We start from the raw sequence: 19,006 nt of genomic DNA, 5'->3' as shown, positions 1-19,006 counted from the left end.
TAAGAAGCCCATTTAGGAGAAAGAACTGTACACAAATTTCTCTCCCTCACACGCACAAAACACACAGTCACTGACAGACATTCTCCCAAATCAATGCAACGCCACCTCTGCTATATGCATAATTCCAATTCGGAGATTTTGTAGTAAAGTTTGCTCGCTTTTTCTCTGATTTTTTTGACAGATTTCGGTGGTTTCACGTGAAATTTGGATGGATAAATCCGAAGTCAGAATCCTGTTTTTCGTTTAATTTATGGAGAGAATTTGATTGATGAGCAAAGGGTTAGGGTTTTTTACTTCTCAATTTGAATTGATTGTATAGCTTCTCAATTTGATTGTATCGTTAATTATGCGATGATTGATTTCAAATTGGGTCCAAAAGAGCTGGTTTCTGTATTGGATTTATTTTTAATTGGCTTTGTTTCATTTATCATGTCAAATTTCCATGAATGAAGTTGGTTTGTTTATTTATTTTCATTCATATTTGTTGAGTAGGTAAAGTGGTGAGCTGATGGAGATCACAGAAGAAGAAGCAGTGATTGTCAATTCCAGTAGAATGAAGTCTGTTGTATGGAACGACTTCGACAGAGTTAAAAAAGGCGAAACTTTTGGTGCTATCTGTCGCCACTGTAAAAGAACGCTCAGCGGGTCGAGTACCAGTGGGACATCTCATTTGAGAAACCATCTGATCAGGTGTCGTAGACGTTCGAACCATGATATAAGCCAGTTGTTGACGAGGGGAAAGAGGAAGCAAACCACTCTTGCCGTTGCCAACTTTAGTTGTAATCAATCTGCGGTGGGGAATGAGATGGTAACAGTTGCAAGTGCAAATTTTGAACAAGGGGTGGAAGTTAGGAATATGAATGTGGGAAGCTTAAATCTTGATCAAAGGCGGAGTCAGCTAGATCTTACGCGTATGATTATAATGCACGGATATCCTTTGGGTATGGTTGAGGATCTTGGCTTCAAGACCTTTGTTCAAAACCTCCAGCCATTGTTTGATTTTGTGACAGTTAATGGAATTGAGGCTGACTGTATTGAGTTATATAAAAGGGAGAAACAAAGAGTCTACGAGGAGTTGGATAAATTACCTGGGAAGGTCAGCCTTAGCGCAGATAGATTGGCTACAAATAGAGGCTCGGATTATCTTTGCTTGATAGCACATTACATTGATGATTCTTGGGAAGTAAAGAAAAAGATTTTGGACTTTTTTTCAATTGATCCTTCTGAAGCGGAAGACATGCTCTCAGAATTGATCATGACAAGTCTTAGGAATTGGGATATCGATCGGAAGTTGTTTTCACTGACTATTGATAATCTTGTGACATACGACAAAATTGTATGCAGAATCAGAGACCAACTCTGTCAGCACAGCTTCCTTATGTGTGAAGGACAATTATTTGATGTAAGATGTGCGGCAAGTATGGTGAAGTTATTGGTCCAAGATGTCCTGGAGACGTCACTTGAGATAACCAACAAAGTGCGGAAAACCATACAGCACATTGAAGGTTCTCACGAAACACAAGAAAAGTTCAATGAAATAGTACAGTTACTTGGTATCAATGGACAAAAATGGCTGTCCACTGACAATCCATTTCAGTGGAATTCTACATATTTGATGCTCGAAACTGCTTTAGAGTATAAAGAAGCCTTCCCTCAGCTGCAAGAACATGATCCTGGCTTTTCAATGTGTCCTTCTGGCGTATAGTGGGATAGATTGAGGGGCATTACGAGCATCTTGAAATTCTTTCACGAAGTCTCTAATGTCTTTGTTGGGCACAAACTTGTCACTGCAAATTCCTATTTTGCTGAGATTTGTGACATTCATTTACAGCTGATAGAATGGTGCCACAAGTCAGATGATTTTATCAGCTCTTTGGCGTTGAAATTGAAATCAAAATTTGATGAGTATTGGAAGAAATGCAGCTTGATTATGGCTATTGCAGCCATCTTAGATCCACGATTCAAGATGAAACTGGTGGAGTATTATTATCCCCAAATCTATGGTGATAGTGCTCCTGATTGCATAGACATTGTTTCAAATTGTATGAAAGCTCTTTACAGTGGTCATGCTAGCTATTCACCTTTAGCTGCTCACGGTCAAAACTCATCTTCCGAAAGTAATGGTAGTGTTGTTAAGGACAGGCTTAGTGGATTCGACAGATTTCTCCATGAAACTTCAGCTAGCCAAAACACAAAATCAAACTTGGACAAATATTTAGAGGAACCACTCTTCCCTCGTAGTGCTGATTTTAGTATATTAAACTGGTGGAAAGTTCATGAACCAAGATATCCTGTGCTTTCAATGATGGCACGCAACATATTGGGGATTCCAATATCAAAAGTTGCACCGGAGTCCCTATTTGATATTGGAGATAGAGTCCTTCACCATTCTTGGGGTGCCGAGAAGTCTGATACTCTGCAAGCTTTGATGTGTTCTCAAAACTGGATACGAAATGAAGTGGAAGGTATCTACCATATTTCTGATTTTTAATATTATGTACTTGCTGCTCATATCCTCTGCATTTTGTGGCAACAGATCCCAAAACTCCGGTGTTTGCTTTACCCGTCGATGCAACATGGCAAATCTATGGTATGGTATTTCCTACATGCTCCATCTATATGGAGTATTAAACATGATTTGTTTTCACCTTATGAATTATGATAAGTGCTTATGATTGGAGTATTTTTTAAAGCTGTGCTATAGTTCCCGAGCTGCCATAAATTCATTTAGCACCAACTTTCATGTATTACTAGCATTTCACTTGGATTCTTCCTTATATTAAGTGAAAGCTAATTATGTTTTCATAGGGGTCTGCATTTGGAATTGAGGACTCTCATGGCTTCTAGCGAATCTACTAATATAATAAGAAACTGTACGGGAGAGGATGTTGTAATTTAGAAAATTGCACAGTGCAGATCTTCACTAGTTTGTGGGTAACAGATGATGGAGACTGGTCAACCAGGTGTTAGACCCAAATCTAGTGGTCTTGTCTATTTACTTTGACTGTCTGTTTCTATGGAAAGAAGAAAATATAACACCTATGGAAATTAGCATTCGATTATATATGGAGGGGTTCTTTGTGTTTCAGCTATTACCTCCTCTGAAGATGAATCTGATATTCAAGGAACTGCATACATACCAGATTTTTGTCGGAGTTCTATATGCAGGGAGATATATCAATTTGTTTTGAATATGATCTGTTAAGAATCTTAAAATAAGGAGGATAGCAATGGTTTCCAAGCATTTTAACGTTTCGTGGTTCATGCGTCCCAATATTTCTTGGAAAACTGAAGTCCGCGCTGATGATTTCCCATATTGCTTAACGTAGAGGTTTATTTTCACCTCCCTTTGTCAATGACTCAATGTCTAACCTTTTTTGTTTAAAGTAATTGCTAAACACTAGTTCACTCATTCTCACACTCTGTAGTTCTGAACAGTCCATCGATCGAGTTCTTGTTCATGGAGGTACACATACAACACTTGACCACGTACAACGGTATCAGAGACGACAGAAAGGTCAGTGCATATATCTTCCCCCAACCCAACCCCATGGTTGCTTGAGAATTATTGGAGGTAGGCTCAGCACCCAAAGTAGGTACAATGTTCGTGGGACCTTTCCAATCCGTTGTTTTCTTGTCTGCTTTCGTTCTTCCGTTTATGTCAATACAAGCACTATGGTTGTGCACAGTTTGAAGAGAGCCCTCCACTCTTAACCTCTAAACACACACACTTTGGTTATGCTGAAAGAATATCCTTTGCCATTGTGTGGAGATATTTGCTCAACGAAGGTGGAAAAGTGGGAGTCTTTTTCTTTTGCATTAATAGAAATTTTGTGTTTTTTCCATCTTTTGCTATGGGGAAAATCCCTTTTATGTTAAGCATAACTGTCTCTCTCTTTTCTGACATATTTTGTTAGTGCTTTCTTTGTAGTCTTATGATTGTATAGTATTTGAGTTGATCATTTTTAAGATTCTATTTTTGCAAATTTTGAAACCTTGAAAAAGGGTTGTGATTTGGTTCTTGGTTATGATCTAAGACATGTGATTGAAAGTTATTAAGTAGGTCCCTTCAAAGAAAAAATTGAAAGTTAATAAAGGGGTAATTACTTCTTTAATGCCTCCCTTTCAAATAAATGCACCATCTTAGAGTTATTTATTTTGTTTTATGCATTTAATTTTATCCAATACCTCAAAAATTGTTATTGACGTCGTTACTTCTATAGATTAATTAAAGTCAAACCTTGATTTGTTATTTTATTTATTAATTTGAAATTATAGAGAAATATGAATATATCCGAGCTTTGAAACATTTATTTAATTTGTAGAAACACTAATAATAATTTTTGAGGTATTTGAACAAAACTAAAAAAACAAAACAAATAAATATAAACCAAGAAAGGAGTATTAACTAATAATGTTTACATAAAGCATGTAGCATAATATTTCTGTCAAGTTACCTTTGGAATTAGTGTAAGGATTTTATAAAATGCAATACCATAGTAAATGCATTGTGGCCTAAATAGTACTGTACTAATATAAAGTTGCACGTTAATAAAAAAAGTGGAGGTGCATCTAAGTAGGACTCCACCACTCATTCTCATTTAATGAAAGTGATTTACTTGGCATGAGTCTCAATCAATATTTGTAAATTATTTACAAAAATCAATGGGTCTCAATTGTTAAACAAGTTCTGGGTTTTAATCATTAAACACATTTTACTTTTTGAGAGTACATGGTAGTGGTGCAATTTAGTTGGTGAGACGTTCCTGTCCAACAAATGGGCTATGGTCTTGTCAAATGCGTGAGCATGGAAGTGCGAGAGTTGTAATTTTTAAAAAACACGCGATTTACTTATTTTTAAAGAATAATGTGAATTTCCTAGTTTATTGTTGTATATGTCAGTGTCTCAATAAGACTTAATTAAACTCAAATTTTCACGATAAAGCTTTTTCAACGGTAATTTTGTTACATTGTCATGAATCACTAAACTTTTGCACAATTTTCACGATTTTAATTTCGTGTTAATTACGTATAGTATAGTGTATTAGGGCTAACATGCTTGTCTAAAAACTTACAAACGCAATGCTCAACTTTTTGTTAAATTGAATTTATCTTTTTAAAGCAATTCTTTAAGTTTCACATCTCATTTTCCTACCACGACTTCCCATATCCCATGTTTTGAAAAAAAAATAAAGATTGATTCTTATTCCGTTGGTCTCAACAATCTTTTCAAATATGCTATACATAGTCAATGTCATGATTTTAAACATTTAAATAATTAAATCAATCAAATCAATTTTTTGTTCTCCCAACATTCATTATCAATTGAACACCCTAATATTAGTATCTAAAAATGTTCAAATTTTGTATCTGAAACATGCAAAAGAATTAGGATGCTCAAATTTGTATATAAATTCATAATCCTTCAAATTATTAATAATTGTGAATCAACTTTTGCTTCTACTTACTAATTTCGTTTGTATTAAAGCTTGGAAACAAAGTTCCATAATGATAATAGTGACTTTCTAAAACAAGATGTGTTGCCCATACTTAACAATTATGATAGGGTAATTAATGGAAGGTACTGTAACATACTATCTCATTTTTTGCATTCTCAATGTGTAGTCAATTGTCATTTGCATATAATAACATGGTAAAATTCCTTGTTACAACTTACAACCTTTTCTTTTCTTGCAAAAATATTCCAACATTCATTATGATAGTCATCTATAGAGGGGTGATGGCTACTTTTTCAATTTTTTTCTATTTTTGATTGCCATTTATAATCTGCAGCTATTTCACCACACAATCATGGACAAATCCAACTAGTTCAGATAAAACATGAAGTTGGAACAGAAATATCACTTCTCTTAAACTAGTATATACATGGATGAGTTATGTTTGTGGCCACCTACATTTACACTTTGTGACAAATATATGTGTTTACATAAATGGTTTTCTCATCTCAGTTCATAAGAATAGCACCAATTGATCTATAAGATGAATCTGAATCAAAAACCCCAACGTACATCCATTTTAGAGTGCAAAGGAAAGCATAGTATAAAAATTATTGCAGCAAAAAGGCGATTATGTCGCCTTGGCGGCCCCACACTCCGGCCCGACATCATGTGAGGGGGTTCAATCAGGGTACGCAGTAGCCCGTTAAGGGGGAGGCCTTAACCCACTGGTTGCCAGAAGCCCATCTCCCAAGGCCTCACACTTGTGCCTGAGAGATGGAAGCAACTACACGACAACAGTGGGATTCGAATCCAGGCTCATTGCAGCAAGATCTGCCCATCCGTTGCCAACTGCGCTACGCCCCTGCATGCAGTATAAAAATTATTCAAAGAGGGGTGGGGTGGGTTAGCATATAGCTATAGGTAGGCAAAGCTCTAAACCTGAAATAATTGAGGGTGTGGTTGGATGGTCAATTTTGAGAGGTATTAATATTCGCCTTCTAAAGGTGTTTGGTTGCTCAAAATTAAATTATTTCGAGATTACTTGAGATTGAATGAGCAAGAGCCTAATATTATTACATGAGGAATGCTAAGACTAATCTTACATGGCATGATCTTAAGATTAAGTATCCGACCGTGTTTGGCTATCGAATACTAACATTTATAAGACTCAATCTTGTTTTATCCATCACATCGAACACCGCTTGAAATAATTCACAATCCCAATTTCTGCAACTTTATTTGCTTGAGATTAATTTTGACAGGGGGGAGGCGCTAACACTAATCCTATGCGACACTATCCCAAAATTAAATACTACCACATAGTAATATTTATCCGAACAATATTCATAAAAATTCAATCTTTTTTTATCCATCAAATCGAACACAACTTGAAACAATTCAATCCCAATTTCCGCAACTCTAATTCTCGAGATTAATATTGTCACACTGGGAAGACTAAGACTCAAGCCAAGACTAATCCGACAGCGACATTATCTCACAATTAGTAACACACTGTATCTACCCAACCGAACAACATTCACAAGACCCGGTTGCGTTGAATCCATCAAACCGAACACGGCCCGAAATTATAAAACTCAACCCCAATATATACAACTCTATCTTTTCACAAGTATAGCATAGAAAAACAGTGAATATATCAAGGAAAAGGAGAGGCCTTGTTTCACCCTCTTCCTCATATCTTCTCTCTCCCCACTCCCTCAAATTCCAAATTCCTCCCCCTTCACCAACACATCGGCAAACTCACACAACTCTCGGTGAAAAAAAATATACAAGTAATTCCTCTTGCTTGCCTTATTTTGGATTCCTACAAATTTTTGGTGGCTCCATTCCCTAAACCACCCTATAATCTTGATCCGCTTTTTCACATCTGTTTTTGCTTATTTCAGCTTACAAACCCCACACCCCACCATGGCTCTTTGCAACCAAGAAAGGAAAAATGGGAGAGGCAAAATTGAGATCAAGAGAATTGAGAGCACCACCAATCGCCAAGTCACCTTCTGCAAACGCAGGAATGGCCTCCTGAAGAAGGCCTACGAGCTCTCCGTGCTCTGTGATGCCGAGGTCGCCCTCGTCGTCTTCTCCAGCCGCGGAAGGCTCTATGAGTACTCCAACAACAGGTCTCATTTTTTTGGAACTAATTTTGCCTTTTTTGTTTTATGATTTTCTTGTTAATTTGAAGTTTTTATCACTAGGGTTTGTTTTTATTTTGCCTTTTTTTATGTTGTTGTCTGAATTAGGTTGATTTGTCTTTTTTTAGATTGTTTTTTTGGGATTTTCGTTTCTTGTTCTTTCTCCTGTTTGATGATCTTCAAGATCTGTTTGGGATGGATGGAAATGGAAGGGTGTATAGTTAGTTACCCACAATCTGCAATAGTGAGTTTTAAAAGTGAAATTTGAATCAAACAAAAGCAAGAAGTCAGGTAATAAGATCTATGGAACAAGTCATGTAAATCTTCTCTCTTTTTCTCTCTGTGCACATGTCATATGTCAGCCCAATGTTGTCAAGTTGCCATTAGCTCATTTCCTAGTGACTGTTCCTTAATCCAATGTCTTTTTATCGAATCATCAGAAAGATCAATTTTTTAAACCTAATTAAAACCTAGATTTCTAGGGTTGAAAATTCCCATCAAATTAAGGGGCTTGCTTGAAACTCACAAGATAAGATGGATTTACAATTTGCCCTTGTGCACTTGCAAATAAACTACGCACTAAGTGCGTGCTTCATGCTTCAGCCCCTAGTTACCATCCTAAAGATTCCTCTTTTATTCGTATAGCATTGTCAAATTTTCGGTATTGTGTGCAAATCGTTGTGAATAAGCATTTGTCGTCGCAACGAACTATAGGTCGATTTTGCCTTGAAATTCTAAACTCAAATTTAGTACTCCATATAACCTCTACCAAAACAATTTTTTTCGAGAACTTCAAAAAAGGAGGATTAGGGTTTGAAATGGGTTTTCTTGTGTCATTTCCAATAGTCAGACAGACTTCTTTCATTATAAACTTTCCTTTTGTTATAAACCTTAAATTTATATGTATTGAAGCTAAAAAAAAGTGCTTTCTTTTCTTGTATTCATAAATTTTCTTGAATTAGCCTTGAACCCAAATCGAAATGGAGAAAGGCCATTTAATGGTCATACAAAACTAGTAATTAATTAATTAATTAAAGAATAAAACTTGGAAGAGGAAATGGGTTTTCTTCATCAATGGCGGATAATGGCTGCTCTGAACAGACAGGCCTCGAAACAACGTAGACAAACAAGACTTATTGTACTCCCTCTGTCCCAAGGAAGATGACCCCTTCCTTGGGTGGCACGGGATTTTAGATAGCTTTATTTAGTGTGTTAAGTGGAGAGAATAAAGTAAGAGAGAGAATAAAGTAGGTGTTTCTATTTTTATTAATGAATCATCTTGATTGGAACAAACTAAAAAGGCAAGTGTGTCATCTTCAATAGGACGGAGGTGTATATAAAAACAGATTCCTGAGAATAAAAAGCAAGTCTTTAATTTTTTATAACATGGTGAGGAGAGGAGCAATATCGGGATTTTGAATGAATCGAGGCGGTTAAAGAGGTGTTGCCGCGGGTATTAACCGCCGGTCGGCGACACATGGCGGGATTCTATAGGAGAGAGATTTGAGCCAATCATATTGTGGGATCTCGTGCCAGCGTGACGGCCAATCACTGCCTCGACGAAATTAAGGTTGCATGTGTGTGTTTTCACTGTGTTTTTTTGCTTTTCTGTGTTTTCACTGTGTGTTATTTTGCTTTTTTTGTAGGAGTACAAGTAACAATTGTCCATTTCTGCTTCTAATACAATTTGACTTGGTTTCAATAAATTATGAAATCAAATATTATGATTTGATTTGATTTTGGTGTTACACCTCACTAACACTTAGTATAATCCTATTTTCTTAGTTAAAAGTACTCAAATTTTTCACTCTTATTGTGTCTCTTTATCAAAGTTATACTCCATCCGTCCCATGTTACTCGCACTTTTCATTTTTGGCCATAAATTTGAGATTGATTTTTTAGTGTAATTAAATTAGAATTTTAAGTGTAATGAGACATCACTTAATAAATAAGCTCTTAACTTAATCTAACATATTAATTAAATGCATTAATTCTAACTTAAGCTATAGATAGTGTAAGGAGTTAGTGACGAGCCGAAAAGCAACAGTGCAAGTAACATGGGACGGAGGGAGTACAATGTGTATTCCATCAAAACTCGATCACACATAGAATTGTTTTTTATTTATATAATATCATCGAATTTTCATTACTTTATGTGAATCGTTGTGTAAAATTTCAAATCGTCATAACGAAACATAGAAACGTACTTTTTAAAGGTTTGAACTCAAAATTTTTGGATATAGATGAAACAAATTTTTGCATCCGCCCCTTCATTTAGCATACAAATGAGCTTTTTAAAGGTGATTAGTTCATGTATGCTTGTAGTAGTAACACACTGACACATATAGTCATTGACAAGAGCTATAGAAAGAGATTCTTGCTTAAAAGTTTGTTGATTGATTTATTTTGAAGTCTTAGGCATACTTATTTGGAAATTTGTGACGCAAAACAACAGCAGAGCCCTTGACGAGTGAGGAAGCAACCTTTAAATAGCAACCTTTAAATTAATTTCAGAATATGTATGGCTGAAACTGAATGAGACTTGATTGAATGAAAGGACCACAGAGAATAATTTACCAATATTATTTGTTTGAGTATATTCATGTATATTAACTTGGATATTAATTGCATGTCTTTTCCATATTATATGGTGATTAATTGGTTTTTTTATGTACTTTGTGTTGAAAATAAAATTTGAGAGTATGTGTAGAAAACTAGAAATAGACAAGTAATTTGGAGATTATTGAATAATACTAATGTGTAGTGGAATTTTGTGAGATTAATAATTTGACTCTGGCTTCTTTACTGAATTGAATGGTATCCCAAAATCTTAAATTTCTTTCTAAAGAGGTAGTAAGCAAACACAAACCACTGAAATTTATAGTATGTAAAAGCAAATTACTGAGTTTTAACACAAGTAATTAACTTTATAGGAAGTTTATATTATGCGAATGAATTAATGTTTTGAAGTAAAAATTGTGTGGTTGCAGTGTTAGGGCAACTATTGATAGGTACAAGAAAGCAACTGCTGATTCTACAAGTGCAGTGTCTACATCCGAGGCTAACACCCAGGCAAGTATAATTAATTTATGTTACTGCAATAAAATTAGTATCTTTATTAATTCAAGATTTTATAAAAGTAGTGTTTGAGATTGTTTGGATAAGTTTATAGGCTCTTTTAGAGAGTTTGAAATTTGAATATGGCTTAGTGATTAAACCCGATCATAGTTTTTGACAATCACTTTTGGAAAATAGAGAGAATGATATTCTTATGTCACAAAAACCCTATTTCCATAATCTAATCTTTGATTTATTTTCAACTTTCAAATGGCATTTTCTTGAGTGGTAATGTATTAGTGAACTCTATTAGTAGTATATGTTATAGTATTTGATTTTTCATTTGATCACCAGTTTTACCAGCAAGAAGCCAACAAGCTGCGTAGACAAATAAGAGATATGCAGGCTTCAAACAGGTTGATTTAGCAGCCTCAAACGTCTTTCTTTTTCATGTTTATTAACATAGGAATTGTGTAAGAAATAAATATTTATCTGCTGGTGTAGACAAATGATGGGAGAGGGAGTGACCAGTTTGCCACTGAAGGATCTCAAGAGCATGGAAGGCAAAGGGGAGAGAGCCATAAGCCGAATTCGCGCCAAGAAAGTAAATCGAATCAACTTTACAATCTTGGCACAAGAGAAGCTATATGTATAGTTAACTGTTGATGTTTTTGTGCAGAATGAGTTGCTGTGTGCTGAGATTGAGCTTATGCAGAGGAGGGTAAACTAATTAACAAGTTTTCTCTCCTTTTTCTTGATTGATAACTCGAGTTAAACTTACATGACTTATTAACTAATGATGTATCAGGAGATAGAGCTGCACAACGCAAACATGTTTCTTCGATCGAAGGTCACTACATATATATATGTCCCTATGTGTCATGTGTGTGTGTTTCTATTTTCTAATAGTAATAGTAATGAAGATTGGGAAAAGGTGACTATGTTTTTTGGTGGTTGGTGCAGATAGCTGAGAGTGAGAGAGCACAGCAGCAGATGAGTTTGATGCCTGCAGAATCTGAATACAATGAGCCCATGACTTCTCAACCTTACGATCTCCGAAGCTTCCTCCCCATGAATCTCATGGAACCACCCTCCTACACCCGATCTGACCAAACCCCGCTCCAACTCGTGTATGATCCTCTCTTCCCTCCCAATTCTTACATCTTTATTTCATTTTCGGATTATCCAGTAATGAAAGACTAATATTTTAGTATGATTTTTGATTAACTAGTTCATGTTCATGTCTGCAGCTAAAAATCTTGGAGATGGATGATGATGGATGCTGTAATTTCCTATATATATATCTATAGTTTTATGGAAGTGATGATGATGATCTAAAGTTAGGGGCTGACCAGCAGATTTCTATGTAAAACACTCACTACATTTGAACTTATTATGATGTTCTTATTGTGATATTAGTCCTAACAAGTATGTATATATAATGTCCAATTACAATGTGTTATCATATCTTATGTTTCTGGGCTAATATATATGAACTAACAATATGATTAGCAACAAAAAATGCAAAAATATAAAAGCAGGACTTCAAATAGAAGAGTAACAATATTGATATTGTGCGTAGATGAAGCTACAAAATAATAATATGGTTGCATTAACATATTCTACACCCCTACTCATGCTGTGTAGGTTAGATATCAAGGCTATACACACACATATATATAGAGGTATTTCTCGGCTAGCGTCTCATATATATACGTATATATGTGTTATTATCAACAGAGGAGCAATGCCTGAAAAGAGACTGAAGGCTCGACCTTCTTCCCTCCGCCTCAGACAACTCCTATAAGTAGCGACCCTCTCAGCTCGCTATTCCACATTTTCTAATATGATGATTCGATGAATTTATGTGCCTAGTCCACAGATCTCTTACCTCTGATGACCCGATTTCGAGCCATGGCTTTGCCGGTCCACTAAAATGCACAACAGCTGCAGTTTCCAGCATGTGCTCGTCTAGTTGTGGGTACCGGTGCCCTAAACCAGCTATGTGCCATGAAGGATCAATAGCGTGCACATGATTTTCAAAGGCAAGTAAGGCGGGTGGAAGTACTCCCGGATGCCATAGTTCAAAACCAGAATTGAGGCTCTGCGTAACAAAGAAAATCATATTACTGGAGATTTTCTAAGTAATCAACGTCTGTATTTTCTAGTAACATTAACACCAACAAAATAGGACCTAAGCATAAACTGAAGCATACTTACAAGTTTAAGCCATTGATGATACACTGCAGTGATATTGCTATTCCTCCATCTTTGTAGATCAAAAACATTTACCCCATAAAGCCATCCGCATCGATTTTTGTCAAAGAGAGACGATATGATTGGATTCGTAAAATTGAAATAATCATTGTACTTTCTTCCCGGACAACAGTCCGTTCCACACCATGAATCAACAACTGCAGCCACAGCTTTCTGGTTGAGATTCAAGTCCCATAGGGACGATATGTCACGTTGTACTACGACATCATGGTCCAGGAACACAACTTTATTCAAATCAGGAAACAACTGTAAAGATCAATAAATATGAGAAAATGGACCTCCATTCATCATTAGGCTGAAGACTATACTCACTAACAGTAATTCAGTCGAAAAACTACCTCGGGTAGATAAATACAGAGGTGATTTAAGAGGGAGACGGAGCTGGGACTTAAGACATCCAGCTTGTGATGATTTCCATTCCCATATTCGAGATCCTCCTTCAGGCTTCGGAAATTGTGATTCGAGATCTGGTGATGAATTTCTAGCATCTCCTTAACAGCTACATTCACCTCATGAGGCCACTCGTATTGATGCAAGCCCTTGACTTCAACAACAGCAGAATCGACCGTGTTTACTGAAAACCATGCATGCATTGAAGTGTATGTCTTCTTATCAGTCACCACATGGAAGACCAGTTTATCGGCATTGCTTGATGTTTTGAGAGTAGAGGAAATAACAACAGAGGCAGCGAGGATGTTGTCAGTTAAAAGAACAACATGATGAAACGAAGGGTCTGTGAGGCGATGAATGTATTGAGGCAAAGGAAATTGAGATCGCGCTGCAGTGTTGACAGCATACTCCTCAGCCATTTCAAGTGAAAGACAATGGAGGCCCTTGGGCACACTATGAGCAGCTAAATGCCAGTACATAGATTCATGCCATTGAGCTGTTCTTACAATGTGTTCCATCTTCGCAATCTGCAATAGGATAAAGAACTAATTCTCAAATCCATCATTCAGAATATAGATGAAATAATGCCACTGACTTATTCAACTTTATAATACTAAAGAATTACTAATATTCAAGTCTGTCCATCTTTGCAATATATGATAGGATAAAGAATTAATGTTCTAGTATCCATTTTCATGTCTAGCAAGCAATAAATCTCAGCAAACACTCAAGAACTACAGAGTAAATTAAAGAAATGTCAAGATTATTAAGGTAAATTACCATGGCCTTGGTCTTGAAAGCGAAGGCTTTTAAGTCCTGTCTGTTTAAAGACATGTCCTTTACAAGATCCTTGAATGAAACCGGTTCAGAATTTGAACCATCAACTGTGCCAACTCCACCACCATCAGTGGACTCCAGCAAGGCCCTCACCAGCTCTTCTCTGAGCTTTTTTGGCATTATTAGAGAAGATAATTGTAAGCATAGGAACAAAATCATATAATTTTCATATATCATTAGTTATTACTAGTAAAAGTTTACATCAAAATCAAGTGGTCTGTGACAGTACAGCATGTCTTGTGTTGATGAATGAAAATAGTTGCCGACAGTCTAGTTACTGCTTATTCAATCACTCAAAACACAAACAATAATTATAGTCAAAAAATTTGTTGACTATTCAAAATAAACGTTTTTCCTACTCTTGTTTGTTCGGTTTTCTCAATGGGGACAGATTATAAAATTTCCTCCATTAAATGTTCACAATAAGTTGGGCTGTTGATATACAAGGCAGAGACAAAATATTGGTCTGGTCACTCATGTCAGCTGTAAATCACCCACGAAAAAGCAAGTCTAACTTTTATTTCACTTTTGACTAAAAAAAATTCATTTATTCAGTTAAAATATTATAGAAAATGGATTTTAAATCAAGTAGCTCAATTCAGTCATTCAGGTACAATAGTAATAAATACAGAGACAATATAATGGTCTTGGTCATTCATGTCAGCTGTAAATCAACCAATAGTAAACATTTAGTATTTCACTATTTTTGATAAATATAGGAACTCAATTCATTGAAAATGGATTTGGAATCAAGTAACAATAATAAAACCACAAACAGAAGACAAATTAATTAATTACTTATTTATTTATCAACAGAAACTTACCCAGGCAGCGTCACTCCCGCCAAAAAACCGCCATGTGAGACAACCTGAAGCTTCACACTACCGAATTTACAATTTTACCCCCACAAACCACAAAATTGCAAATCTGCATAAATCGAATTAGGTGTGTGTGTGAGGGGGAGAGAGAGAGAGATTACCGATAGGAGAAGAGCATAGGGCGGCGGATTCGAGGACCAGAAGAGCAGACCTAACAAAAAGGAAGGGCAAAAGTAGGCCGGCGAGCAACCTAATCGTCCGGGGAGACAATCGGCGTTTACTCGACTTCATCCGCCGGAAAACGCCTCCGGACGCAGCCAATCTCTTAATCCCGGTCGCCGATATGTAGAGCTTCATAGCGCGATCTCCGATTGCCGCTTCTTCTTCTCGATAAACAATTGCATCACAGAGATCAGCTGAGCTTCAATAATTTATCTGAGGTTAGGATTTATTGCGAAATCGAAACGAAAATTGCATTTGCGGAAGCAATCGGTGAGTTAGTTGCTGCTTCAATGGAGCTCTGCATTGAAGTTCATGAATATGCTTCACAATAAGCATATGCTAATAAATAAGTGTGCATTATATTACTAATATATAGAGTTATTGAAGAGTGAAACGTCTTTATCAACTAAATTAATTTTATTTACCTAACTTACTTAAATATCCTAAAAATTTGAGATTTTAATACACTACTATTATTTTTAAAAATAAATTATTAACAAGTTAATTTAATTTAAGTTATTGAACTTTTAAATCAAACAATGTTGTTTTATATGAATAGACAAAGTGATTTAATATACATGTGATTTCATGTGTCTATAATTTTACAAAAAAAAAATAGATATAGGATGCTTATGAAAAAAAATTCCAATTTTTTTTTAATAAATCAGAATTATGATTTTTACATCAATTTACCGTATTCTAATAACTCAAACCTTAAATGACTGAAGCCATTAATATAGTGATTAAAGGTGAATATCCCTTGCATTGCATTTAAATTTAGTCAAATATATGAAGGCAAGTCGTAATTAATCGCCTCAACTACCAATATTTAATAGTAATCGAGAACAATCCCTTTCATTTTCTCTTATTCTTTTTTTTTATTCCCTTATGGATATAGTACTATTTTTTTTCATTTATCTGACAGAATCGAGTACTATTTTTTTTGTGTTCATGGAAATCTACAGTCATTTTTTTCATTTATCTGACAAAATTGAAATGAATGGCATATAAAAAAATAAATTCGTGTGTCTCTATCAATTAAGTATCTCTTGAAGTAAAAGAAATATGTATATAGCCTAACATTATTTGTAAATTTGTTTATCATTGCTACGTTACTATTACTCCATATTAATCTACAAGATCAATAGATAAACTATTAAAAAAATCACAAAATAACGTAAAGTTTATACATTGTTCTTGTAGGGATCAGACTTATCCGGATTCACTAATTACAGAGACCTCTTTTTTCTTGTACAAGATAGCTCAGTCAAACTATCACCCACGCAACTGATTTTATACAAATGAACTAGTTAGTACAACAGATTATAGCTAACTAACTCGGACCGCACACTCCTTGACCGGATGCTCTTCTGAGCCTCCGAGAACCTGCACACTTCAAGACCCTAGTTAGTACAATAGGTAGGATCCTCTCAGATCAAGTGCAGTATGATCAAAGAAATAGAGAAGAAGCAACTGGAAACACAATAGATCACAAATATGGCTCAGCCACCCGCCAATAGGACATATCTATTCTTCCAGAACCAAGATCCAAGGGAGCACCGAAGGTTCCTCAAGTGAATCACCTCACACACCGGAAACCAACCCCAAAACACTTCTCAACACTGGATCTAACCTCTCACCGAACAAACCTCACAGAAAACTCTCAAGATAAGAAACCCTAGTTTCTCCAGAACTCAGGCAAACGAAGCAGTTGCCTTCACCATCACTCACATAAGATCAATCACTCTAAAACCATGAAAGATCACCGTGGAAACCAACTGGAGATCATCACAAAGATGAGAGAGGAGAGGGAATCACAATCGACACACACAGAGAGCAGAGAGAGAGAATAAGAATCAAGAGACGGTAAGAGTGAGGAGAGGGGTGTATATCACCTGGGAAGTGGGCTAGGGCAAGTCACAAGCCCACCGTCATCTGGGCCATTTAATTTCCAGGCTCAAATAATAGTCCAGCATTTAACAGCCCAATACAGCCAACAGTTCTCAATAGATATGATTTCACTTATAAACTCAATATTCAATGTTCACATTAGACCAAACATTTACTTATTATTATATTATCAAATAATAGCAGTACTTAAAATTAGGTATATATACACCAATGCTACTTAAACACTGCAATATTGTTGTTCCTAATTATGAAGACCAAATAGACCGGCCATGTAACTCGACATAGGCCACTTATGTGAAAAACGATTTATAATAAACTACTCCTATACTAAGAAAAATTGTCACTATAACATAAAATTCAAAGTTTGCTTGTAAGACTGTTTTTCATGGGACATACCAGAATTTGATTAAAATTCATAATTTTTCCAATAATTTACTCTTTAATTTATGTGAATGCTATTTGTTGATTTTTTTTTATTTTGTTGACGGTGGATGTATTATTGAAAAAAGATGGAGGAAAATTCAACCATGCTGGACAACAAAGTCACAAATTCTTATCATATGGAAACACATCTTATCATAAGTACTATTCAAATGTCATATTTCATTTATATTGCAAGCCTTCGACGTATGACGTATGTCATTATCAAATACTATATTGTATATAAATTAATATAGCTATAATATGTAACAAACAAGCTATCTAGTTATAATATATACTAGTACATCGATGAATATAAATGATTAATAAATTGTGGGGAGCAAATGCACATTTCTCTTAATATGTACTACTCAACAAACAAGCTATCTATAATATACTAGTACATCGATGAAATAAATGATTAATAAATTGTGGGGAGCAAATGCACCTTTTTCTTAATATGTGACAAATAAGCTATCTATAATATACTAGTACATCAATGAAAATAAATGATAAGAGCATCCACAATGGAGGATGTCCCGGCGGATCGGCGTGCCGGACATCCGCGCGGGACGTACGCCATTAGGCGAGGGAGGGGCGGACGCGGACGTCGGCTGCGGACACCGTACATCCGCGGCTTTCTGGGACGTCCGTCGTGACGTCCGCCATTGCGGTGCCACGGCGGATGTCCCGATTTTGATTTTTTTTTGGATGTCCGCCATTGTGCAGTGAGATGTCCTTATGACGTGGCAGTGCAGTAGGAGGTCCTTATAATGTGGCAGGAGGTGTTTTTGGGAAGTCCGTCGGGACATCTGCAGGTGCGGATGCTCTAATAAACTGTGGGGAGCAAATACACATTTTTCTTAGTTTTTGCCTACTTTAATTTAAACAGAGGAAACACATGCTACTTGGGCAATCTATAATGATAATCTTTATTGATTTGCAATCATTGGTGCTACGTGTAGGAAATGCAAATATACATTATTGTTTGAGTTGCAAAGCATCACACACTTTACACTTATAATATCAATCCATCAAATTTTTGTTTGTGTTTTAATAGCACATGTATTGTTGAAGCTCTATTTATGATCATAACTTGGTTTTCAATGTACTAGTCGCATAATCACCTCTTTAAAAGTCTTTTTGAAGATATGATGTGCCAAATTCTAATATAATACTCTCCCGATTCACGATTAAAAAGACTCACTTTAAACTCTTTATATGATTTTTATGAAATGTGAAAGAAAAGTTGATAACAAAAAAATTATAGTATAATATTTTAAAATATTATCCCCTTTTTCCGCGATTACATATCTAATTTTGACAAGGCTTCAGTTTTTAAAATGTAAAAGAAAATGAATGGAAATAATTAGTGAAGTGAGTACTTTTTTTATATACTTCATTAGTTTTAGTAATAAAATATGAATGAAATAAGTTAGTGAAATGTGTGTCGATTTACCAAAAT

At 35.6% G+C, this 19,006-nt stretch overlaps 3 protein-coding genes across 13 annotated transcripts; 2 read left to right on the top strand and 1 right to left on the bottom strand.

The window, feature by feature from the left end:
* The first annotated feature begins 56 nt into the window (after positions 1-56).
* LOC121756330 (zinc finger BED domain-containing protein RICESLEEPER 1-like) lies at positions 57-3,994 on the top strand. Of its 6 annotated transcripts, none has more exons than XM_042151838.1 (5): positions 62-279; positions 493-2,465; positions 2,537-2,590; positions 2,809-3,331; positions 3,439-3,994. In XM_042151838.1, exon 2 carries the CDS (start codon positions 509-511, stop codon positions 1,703-1,705), a length of 1,197 nt encoding a protein of 398 aa, XP_042007772.1. In that variant the 5' UTR covers positions 62-279; positions 493-508; the 3' UTR covers positions 1,706-2,465; positions 2,537-2,590; positions 2,809-3,331; positions 3,439-3,994. The 6 variants fall into 4 exon arrangements, with proteins under 6 accessions (XP_042007775.1, XP_042007772.1, XP_042007778.1 ...); XM_042151841.1 differs by having other exon boundaries at positions 57-143; XM_042151840.1 differs by having other exon boundaries at positions 3,429-3,994.
* Positions 3,995-7,107: 3,113 nt separating this feature from the next.
* On the top strand, positions 7,108-12,084 carry LOC121755732 (agamous-like MADS-box protein MADS1). Its single transcript, XM_042151101.1, has 9 exons — positions 7,108-7,252; positions 7,367-7,597; positions 10,600-10,681; positions 11,021-11,082; positions 11,171-11,270; positions 11,346-11,387; positions 11,475-11,516; positions 11,630-11,796; positions 11,917-12,084. Exons 2-9 carry the CDS (start codon positions 7,389-7,391, stop codon positions 11,918-11,920), a joined length of 708 nt encoding a protein of 235 aa, XP_042007035.1. The 5' UTR covers positions 7,108-7,252; positions 7,367-7,388; the 3' UTR covers positions 11,921-12,084.
* Positions 12,085-12,188: 104 nt separating this feature from the next.
* LOC121755731 (probable galacturonosyltransferase 15) lies at positions 12,189-15,538 on the bottom strand. Of its 6 annotated transcripts, none has more exons than XM_042151095.1 (6): positions 15,150-15,538; positions 14,995-15,044; positions 14,114-14,278; positions 13,282-13,860; positions 12,887-13,189; positions 12,189-12,770 (listed from the first exon to the last, which is right to left on the bottom strand). In XM_042151095.1, the coding sequence occupies exons 1-6, from the start codon at positions 15,343-15,345 to the stop codon at positions 12,486-12,488; spliced, it is 1,578 nt and encodes a 525-aa protein (XP_042007029.1). In that variant the 5' UTR covers positions 15,346-15,538; the 3' UTR covers positions 12,189-12,485. The 6 variants fall into 6 exon arrangements, with proteins under 6 accessions (XP_042007029.1, XP_042007030.1, XP_042007031.1 ...); XM_042151096.1 differs by having other exon boundaries at positions 14,995-15,038; XM_042151097.1 differs by having other exon boundaries at positions 14,114-14,273; positions 14,995-15,051; positions 15,150-15,304.
* Positions 15,539-19,006: the final 3,468 nt, after the last annotated feature.

This window comes from Salvia splendens, chromosome 11 (genome assembly GCF_004379255.2).
Source record: "Salvia splendens isolate huo1 chromosome 11, SspV2, whole genome shotgun sequence".
NCBI lineage: Eukaryota > Viridiplantae > Streptophyta > Magnoliopsida > Lamiales > Lamiaceae > Salvia > Salvia splendens.
Note: the sequence above shows the minus strand (reverse complement) of the source record. Positions and strands in the feature narration are given on the sequence as shown.